Source organism: Clupea harengus, chromosome 14 (genome assembly GCF_900700415.2).
Source record: "Clupea harengus chromosome 14, Ch_v2.0.2, whole genome shotgun sequence".
Classification (NCBI taxonomy): Eukaryota; Metazoa; Chordata; class Actinopteri; order Clupeiformes; family Clupeidae; genus Clupea; species Clupea harengus.
The window spans coordinates 5,886,815-5,896,651 of record NC_045165.1 but is presented as its reverse complement, the minus strand read 5'-3'; the positions used below and the strand labels follow the sequence as shown (position 1 = coordinate 5,896,651).

The following is a 9,837-nucleotide window of genomic DNA, read 5'->3' as shown; positions in this document are numbered from 1 at the left end:
AGAGCACTGACAACTCCAAATCAGAGGAATGTGTCGATCCCCACAGTCAGTGGCGAATTCTCCCTGGAAAACAGCTGGAAAGCCACACTTGACTCGTTTCATGGGATAATCACGGGCAAGAATGATCTACTGTTGTGGTGGCACCCTGGGGGATAGTGCTGCACAAACATCTGATAAGCAGACTGCTCTTCGTAAATGGTTTGTGCCCATACACACACAGTGGCTTGCCATGTAACAAGAGTGAGGAGGAACTCTAAAGGGGAGGAGAATTAAACTGTTTGAAATGTGGTGTTCAAAAGCCATCCTTCTGTGGGCTTCAGATCATTGGAAAAAAAAAAGAATCTTTTATAATTCTCTTCCAACTGTCTTACTGAGTCAGAGTTTTGGTATGTGTGCGCTTTGAACAGCAGGTGGATCACATAAGATTTTGTTTAGGACGCCGCATCCCACTCAATGGAGGTGACTTCAAACAGTTCTTTCCACTTTAAAAATCCAGAAACATTCTGCCAAGGTCAGCTAAAAGAGACAGACATGTACACTGTTACAATACAGTTTTACATACACAACTTGGGAAGTTTGTCAAAATATATCATTCTATTTCAAGTTAAAAAAAAAGATCATTAGTACTTCTTCTTAGTTTTAATATTCCACAATTTGAATGTCTACTAACTGGAAGTCATGCCTGAAAGTTAGAAACTGTAGCTAAATCACGCCGCCTTGTGGCCGTGAACTACGCGTATTGTAAAGTCTGTTGACAGTCGGCGACAGGCAGCGAGAAACTGACTGAGAGGGAGATGAAGGAGAGAGAGAGAGGGGAGGGAGAGGTAGAGAGGAGGGGGTGGCAGTGAGATTGTGATTTTTCTCTCCATTCCCGGCCTCTTTCTTATCTAATTGGTCCTAAGGGAACCGGGGCGAGTCCTCTGTAGGCAGAACCCTTTTTTTTTGCAGCTGCACAGCTTTAATTGGCTGTCTCCACCGACGGAATCACACCAGCTATATTCGACCAAAAACAATTAAAAAGCCGAGAGCCCCTCATCCTTCGCTGTCCCTCACTCACTCCCCCGTCATTGGCGGACGCCACTCAAGTTGCAGCAGCACGATACTCGAACTTCAGTTTAGGTGCGTCCGGATTACAACCGTTCTACCGGCGACGTGGTCTTTGGCAACCTGTTTAACTAGACGCTCATCATAGCGTCCCCCTCTTGTCACCAACTATCTCTCACAGGATCGTTCTCATTCTAGGCGCGTACTACCATTGGCAAACGGCTTCGGACTACCCAGACGCGGATAAGAGAGCAGGACCTTCTTCAAATCGTCTTTCCTTTCGCAGGCTGAAGTGTACCAATCTATATATTTTATTTGACAGTTCAGCTCATTTTCGTAAGACTAAGAGTTTTCTTATATGACACAATTATTGTATTGCCCAGCGTGTCAGCCCCGAGTGATTCTTCTATTGCACAGCCTGTCAGCTCCGGGTGGATGGCAAAAGCCGCGCATATTTTCTGCTGGTCTGATGTGGAATTAAGGGGCGACTGGTAGAAATTCTTCCATAAGGCGCGGAGCCTCAAAAGTTGCCGCTGTGGATGCGGTGGAATTTTATTGCTGGGCTGCTGTGACGACTGCAGCTGCAGAAATTCTGTTCAACATCACGGGAGTAAGGGTAGGCTATCTTAAGTTTTTCCCCCCACACATTTTTGCCGAAAGGGGTTTTCGTGCGGATTTCGAGGGGGAGTGAAAGCTCGTTGGCACCTGCCAGCAAGCCGAAAGCACCAGGGTGTGGACTGACTTTAGGGTTGTCCCACAGCTTCGTTTCATAGAAAGGTAATCCTAAGTCATTTACTTTCATCATTTACATCGTGCTTTAGGCTACTTTGCCAGACATTAGAAGTTGGGCGCCCTGGACTGATCTGAGCGCCTTGGTGATGCGTTTGACCTGGCAAAATAATGTTTGCAATATTACTGACTGTAATGTGTCATCGGGCGGAACTTGAACAGAATGACACCATCACTGCACAGCCGAAATACACATTACATCTCCTAGATCTCGTGCAATAAAAAAAGAATGCATGCGTTTCTGACAGGGCGAATAGTGTTACACCACAGAGCTCACTCGTCAGTTGTAAGTGAGGATTTTTATCAGATTTTTAGAAAAGAAAATGTAAAACTACGTCACGCCTAAGAGTCCCCCATCGCACATTGTGTTGGATGTGATTTTTTTGAAAGGGTGTGGGTAAGCCTGCACGCACATCAGCGAGAGGGGTCAGTGCGCGCGAAGTGCCGGAGACGCTCCCTTCACTCATAAATAGCCTACCGGTAAAATGCAAATGTATTCTGCGTTCTTCACCGGAAAGTGGATTTTTCAAATTCACTCAAAGCCGTATGATTTGAAGTTTAATTTAAATATGGTGACACACATTTCTGAACATGTCCTTTCCCAAAATGTACGACATGAACCAGGGCAGTTGAATCATACTGAGAAACATGAGGATATTGCTATAATTCTGCCTAAATATCTGATATGTTGAAAACTGTTGAAAAGTTATGGCCTATGGTCGCGGAAATTTAAAACAATAATATAGAATGTCGTTTAAGAATTTTCCGTTTACAATGAAAATAAAGAGGTTTGTTAGGATTTCTATACTGTTAATCAATTGTGCACAAACCTTGGTCAGGCGTAGTCGCTGAAATGTCGTTTCTGTTGCCCTTACCTGCCCGCCCGGCAATTTCGAAAATAACCCATCATTACTGTAGTCAATCCTGTCAAACCCGGGTTACACAGCAGTTACTGGCCTGTAATCTTCCTATAATCCAAGGTTTCAAAATGAATTGCTTGTCGGTAACCTGAGCGGATTGGAACAACGAATGGATAAAGACTTAAAATCATAATTTATAATTCACAGTAATCTGCCGGGCGACGTAACAGAACATGATTTCCGGGCACCGCGAACATTGCTTTTTAAGGCTCCTCTGTATTGAGTAGTGTGGCTATTCCGGGAATGGAGAAGGGATCAGTAGCCGGCGGAGAGGAACTTGCTATTGTCCCCACCTGGTCATCTCTGCTTGACCTAGGTTGTGTTCCCTTCTTGTGCAACTCAAACTGAAAACGACTCTTAAATTGGGCTTTTCGCAGGTAATGACGGATCGGAGCTGAAGATGGAGTTTTTCTGGATTCTGTTATTTTCTGTCATCCATGGTTACGCACGAGGGCAAGGAGTATATGGTAAGGAATTTTGTGTCTTTTTAACGAGCGTATTGTGTTTTCATGTGGATCTGACACTTATAACATTTTCACTATGTGTAGCCTATTGGTGTTGAGTTAAAAGGTATGCCATGTTGAGCCCATACATTCTCTTTCTCCCTCCCTCTCTCTCTCTCGCTCTCTCTCACACAGTTCAGTATATTTCAAAATTGTGATTGGGATATTCTCTCTGCATGTAACACCATTTCACCTCGAACCAGATGGGCAGTTGTTGGTTGCAAGGATTCTTTGCTCTCTTTATTGTGTTGCCATATAGATTGATCTCAAGAGAACCTTTCTAGAGACCGTGATTTATCTAATGCACCTAAATGTGCAGTTACTGACCTTGTTGACTAGGTGAATATCTGCATTTTCACAAATCACAGAAAGATCTGAAAATGATGATCTCAAGGCTATGGTGGCCAGCCTCACACACAGAAAACATCTTGGGGTGTAGTCTGGGTAGTGTAGTTTGGGTGGGTCTGGGTCTATGAACTTAACCCAGAGTAATATCAATTTCAAGATGATCCGGTGGGTGCTGTGGACCTTGTGAAAACTGTCGATATGTGAGGATGACTCTTTCATCCACCTGTGGGTTATTCCTCAGAGCTATCTTACGTGTACACTTAGTCAGTGAGTGGATACTTACCACCATGCGTTGCATTCACTCCAAGCAGAGTTTGTCTTCTGGGGTAGTCTCACCAAGCAATATTTCTAGGAACAAATGGCGAACTTCCAATTTTTTGTCCTGCCCTCCTTACGATAACATTAGACATCTTGGCACATGCTTGCATTCTTACATGCATGCATGCATGCATGCATGCATGCATGGATGCATGCCTGTTGGTGTGCGTTTGCGTGTGTGCGTGTGTGCGTGTGTGTGTGTGTGTGTGTGTGTGTGTGGTACTTCATCTCTTCATCTCAGCACTTTGTATTGGTCCCTCTTTTATGTGTGTCTTGCCACTGAGTTTATTTTGGATGCTGAATATTGCCCTTTTTTAATAAGCATTCATAATTTATTTGTGGCTGTGAGGCAGTGGAGAGGAAGTGTGTGTGTGTGTGTGTGTGTGTGTGAAAGAGAAAGAGAGCAACAGAGAAAACGAAAGAAAGAGGGAGGGGTGGTTCATCACTGGATCGTGCAGCTCCATCTCTCTCTCTCTCTCGCTCTCGCTCTCACTTTCTCTCACTCTATCACTCGTTCCTCTCTCCTCCTCTCCTTTATTAGTTAACCCACTCATGCAATATTTACTCACCGAAACGGCCATTGCTGTGGAGGAATACTGAGCAGGTCTGACAATGGTAACAGGGTGGGGTAATAACAATGCACGGCTACGTCCGCCCCTTTCATTTTGCCCCTGATTAATCAATTAATCTGCACCTTAATGAGGTCTGAGAGAGGCTGTTTCTTCACAGTCGGTGGGTCCGCTGCTTAGTGACCTGGGAGAACTGATGGAGGAGATGGCGCCGGGCAGAGGCGGGTTCCCGCTGTGGGGAATGTGACTGGGGCCGGAGATTACTGTTAGGTGGATTTTAATATTGTCATTACAGCCGGCTAGTGAGAGAGAGAGACAGACAGAGAGAAAGAAAGAATGAGTCAGACAGAGACAGAGACAGAGACAGAGACAGAGACAGAGAGAGAAAGAGAGAGACAGAGACAGAGACAGAGACAGAGACAGAGACAGAGACAGAGACAGAGACAGAGAGAGAGAGAAAGAGAAAGAGAGAGACAGAGACAGAGACAGAGACAGAAAGAGAAAAAGAGACAGAGACAGAGACAGAGACAGAGACAGAGACAGAGACAGAGACAGAGACAGAGAGAGACAGAGACAGAGACAGAGACAGAGACAGAGACAGAGACAGAGACAGAGACAGAGACAGACACAGAAAGAGAAAAAGAGACAGAGACAGAGACAGAGACAGAGACAGAGACAGAGACAGAGACAGAGACAGAGACAGATGCTTTTTGGAGCTGGCGGTATAGCTGATGGTGCTTCCCTTTAGGCAACGGTCCTTTTAAGGTCATGTCTTTTCTTTTGTTGGACTGAATGTGTCTCTGGCATGCACACTCACAAACACACACACACACACATACACACATACACATATACATGTAGATAACACACAACATTTCATGTGGGCATGCACACACGCGCACACATATGCACACACACACACACACACACACACACACACACACACACACACTCACGCGCACACATATGCACACACCCACACACACACACACGTGCACACATATTCACACACCCACACACATTTCATTTCGCATGCATTTAAGCACCACCAATACGTTTCCCTCTGTAGGTAAAGACCTATGGAATTAATGCACGCATACACCTACATGCTAGAAAAAACATACGACACACACACACACACACACACACACACACACACACACACACACACACACACACACACACACACACACACACACACACACACACACACACACACATACGCACGCACTCAGTTATTCCATCTCAGGTACCTTTAAGTAGCCAATCCCTCTATTAATGTCCCACTTATCAGTAAGTAAAGGCCCATGAAATGAATGCAGTGTGTTGGTTGGTCTTGTGTGTCGTGCGTGTGTGTAGAGTGTAGAGTCGTGCTATGAGGCTATTACATCCCAGTTAATGAAGGGACGCAGCTTCACTGACTACACAGAGCATATTCTCCTCCTGCATTTCAAAAGCCTGATTAATACCTCCTTGGATTTCAATGTAGACATCCAAAGAAGCACCCTTCAGTGGATATAATAACAGTCAGCTAAGGGGACGCAGTAGTGTATGCCTTCATGGATCTTACTGTAGTTCGTTCATTCATTCATTCATTCATTCATTCATTCATTCTTTCTTTCAACTACCTCTGCAGCTATCTTGTATCTCGACTCATCTTCCTTTTGACATATTTCACTTTCCCTTGACATATCCAAACTTTACCTCCTACTTCCTGTCATTACTCTTTCTGTTCCTCTCCTTTCCATCCTCTGTCCTTCCCCTTCCCTTCCTTTGACTCTCTCTGTGGTTATTGTATGGCTACAGTGCATGGCGGTGGAAGGGTATACTGAAATTCTATTAACCCGCGGGTCAACATGAAGGGGCTCGCCTTGACTGGGGTTTATTTTCGAGTGAGTGGCCCGTGGCTAAAGGGTGCCGTGTGGCGGGCGGAGGGGTCTCTCTAGGGGAGGAGCAGGAGATTTCCCAAAAGCTAGTCGGCGGACGCTTAGCGCTTCAGCAAAGTTTGTGGGTTTAGCCTCAAGGAGGGAGAAACTCAGAGAGGATTTTCTTTTCAGCGCTGTCAATTGAAAATGAACTAAGAAACCGCACAATTTGCTGTGATTAATCGTGATCGTTCGTTTTTTTTTTCTTCTTAAGACTGAAGCTTGTAATAATGGACATTTTAACTGTAAAATCGCACAGTGAATGTAGAATCAACACAAAGGAGGTATATTTAAATTCAATTGCATCTTTTTAACTCTGAATACAGATTATCTCCTGTGAGCTACGGATTTCCAATAAAAGTGTCAAGGCCAGCTTGAAAAGTATATTTGTTATATGTGTAGCACGTAAAGTATGAAGGGACTTTTATTTTGAAGCGGGGATTGAGATGAAGAGGCAGAGAAACAGAAAAGAGAAGAGACTTTTCAGGAAGGAGATGCTTTTGGGTAGTCAGCCGGTAGGTAGCTAGAACGCGGGGTGCAGCCCGTGGGGTAAATTGTAAGTGAAGTGCTCAATATACTTACAAACTTGAGAATCCAGCTAAGCTCCATGTCAGGTGTACGTTGGATGCCCCCAGATATTTTAACCATTATATATGCACAAACAGAAATAAAAACAAAACACAGGCAGCTGCGTTCATTTTTTGAACACGTTAAATATTTCAAATGAATCGCAAACAAATAGCGATTTTGACTTTACTCTTTTTCCCAGGGTACAGTGGAAAGTCTGCCAAGTTCACAGGGAAGGCGATTGATTCTTTTAGAAGTCTGAACCCCACTCTGACATCAACACAAACATGTATGCATCACACACACACACACACACACACACACACACACACACACACACACACACACACACACACACACACACAGTCTTCGTCCTTAAACCTCCATGTGAATTTGCATCCCTCTGTGCCCAGTCAAGGCCAGTGTGTCCCTGATCCTCCCAGGTCCAGAGGGGCAGAGAAACAAAGAGATGTGTGTGAGATGTGTGTGAGCGAACAGTTGGCGCTCCATGACTTATACATGAGATGGTGTGGGTCAGACAGAACAGTTATGAGAACATTACATCACAGACCCCTTACCCCCCCCCCCCCCCCCCCCCTCTCTTTTTTTTCTCATTCTCATTGTATTCACTCCCTTTCTTTCTCTCTGCCTTCCTGTTCTAGTTACTTTCAAGGCACAGAGGCCAGGGCATCCGAGCGAGTTGTGTTGTTTTCATTGTCTTGAAACTCAGCAGCTAAGTTATCTCTTGGGTCACTGTGTTGTTCAGAAAAACTCAAGGCCATAGAAGTTAGCAGGTGGTTCAGTAAATCATTTTGACTCAAACCACAGACATCAAAAGATGTCCTCACAAGACCTTGAAATGGTTCACATGTAGTGGATGGTCCTGCTTACTGATGGCTAAGGTCTGGTTGTCTCGGCTTCAGACCATAGATGTCTCTGCTGGAGAGAGTCCTTTGCTCAGTGGGTATCTGGTTTTGGGCACACCTCAGTCTCCAAGCATACTGTTGAAGGGTAGAAGTATCAAAAAAGAGTTTTGCAGTTTTCTGTTCTCTGTAGGACACGCAATGGGGAGGTGATCTTTGAGGTGAATCACCTTAACCATGATCCAGATCTTATGTTATAGTCCTGGTGATCTATTCGTAATGAGCAGTTAATGAATATTGGATGGTATTCTACACATAACACTCTGACTCACTTATGTTGCTCTTAACCAATCAGGGTAGAGACTTCTTCCATGAATTAAAGTGTAAACCATGAACCTTCAGTTACTCCTACTGCTGGGTATATCAAAGCCATTTGAGTCTTTACTCTTAATTCTGGGATTCTTAATTCAAGTCAAGTCAAGTCAAATTTGCTGTGATTAATCGTGATCATTCGGTTTTTCTGCTTCTTAAGACTGAAGCTTGTAATAAAATTCAGTCGGTGGTGTGCACAGAGTATATATAAGAACACGAGGAACAGGCTCACTTAGCTCAGGGGAAAAGAAATGTTGGCCGTGTCATGTTGTAATCTAAGAAACAAAAGGAGGACAAGAAAGAAAGAAAGAAAGAAAGAAAGAAAGAAAGAAAGAGAGCAAGAAAGAGTGTCAGAGAAGTGTGAGCACAGCCCAAGCAGGGACACCATACCGAGACGGAGTGACAGCTTCCTGCTTGTTGTCTCGCCGCACTTTAGCCGTAATGTCGGCCTGTCAAAAGATGTCTCCCAGCACCTGAAACCTGTCATCCTTTTTAATATACCCCTCACCATTTACAAAACTGTCAGGCCCCCCGTCTGTTGCTCCGGCAGTGGTGGCAGCACTCCCAGATGTTAGAGACGGGGACGCTCAAGAGGGCTCAAGAGGGCTCAGGGTGCGGGGGCGGTAGGGGGAGGGGATGGGACCCACACTTTGGACACAAGTCTGTGAGGGTGTTGTGTGTTCTTCACGACCAGGAAGGAGAAAGACGGGCAAAGTTTTTATTTTCTGGTCAGAATTCTGCTTTGAAACCCCTAAACCAACCTGGGAATATACATGCATAGTAATTTATACGTAACTGCATAATGCTGAATTGATAGATTGATAAATTACACAATTTCACACATTGATATCTTAAGAAAAAGCCACACAATTGTATCACCAATTAAACCATGAGAGAGAGAGAGGAAGACAGACAGACAGACAGACAGACAGACAGACAGACAGACAGACAGACAGACAGACAGACAGACAGACAGACAGACAGACAGACAGACAGACAGGCAGACAGACGAGGGTATCAAGTACTAGCCAGCCCCTCTTTCCTCTAATCTGTCATCAAGCGCAAGGAGACAGCCCCCATTGCCTTCTGTTCCCTGTGAGCCTCCCATCAATACCATTTCCTGTTGATGGAGCCACACTTGTCCCCCTTCCCCTTCCCCCCCCCCTGTTGCTCCGTGTTTGTGGAACAAGAGACCCAGTCCTGTTTGTTGAAATAAAGCCTCCTCCACTGTCTCACTTGTGTTCGTATCTGTTCCTCTATCTCCACCTCCACCTCTCCTCTTTTCTTTTCTTCTCTTCTCTTCTCCCTCTCTGCTGTGCTCCTCCCTCTCTGCTGTGCTAACCCTCTAATCGCTTTCATCTGCTTCTGTTCTCTTTTGTTCTCACATCGATCTCACTCAGACGTTCTAGCCTTCTTCCTCTCCTCCAATCTCGCAAGCCTGTCCGCCTTTTTCATGTCTCTTTCTCTCTCTCTCTCTCTCTCTCTCTCTCTCTCTCTCGCATGTTCTTTCCATCTCTATCCCTCTAGCTCTCTATCCCTCACCACCTCTCTCTTTCTCTCTCTCTCTCTTTCTCTCTATCTCCCCTTCTCTCTCTGTTCCTTCTGAGAACATTGCAATG

At 44.9% G+C, this 9,837-nt stretch overlaps 1 protein-coding gene across 4 annotated transcripts in view; it reads left to right on the top strand.

The window, feature by feature from the left end:
• The first annotated feature begins 520 nt into the window (after positions 1-520).
• The window catches only part of LOC105894926 (MAM domain-containing glycosylphosphatidylinositol anchor protein 1), a 225,005-nt gene continuing 215,688 nt past the window's right edge, over positions 521-9,837 (top strand). For 2 of the 4 annotated variants that reach the window (XM_031579812.2, XM_031579811.2), the window contains exons 1-2: positions 521-1,821; positions 3,131-3,220. In XM_031579812.2, coding sequence (XP_031435672.1) covers positions 3,154-3,220 — 67 coding nt within the window. In that variant the 5' untranslated portion in view covers positions 521-1,821; positions 3,131-3,153. Of the gene's footprint in view, positions 1,822-2,455; positions 3,221-9,837 lie in introns of those variants that run through there. The other 2 variants (XM_031579814.2, XM_031579813.1) reach the window with 2 other exon arrangements.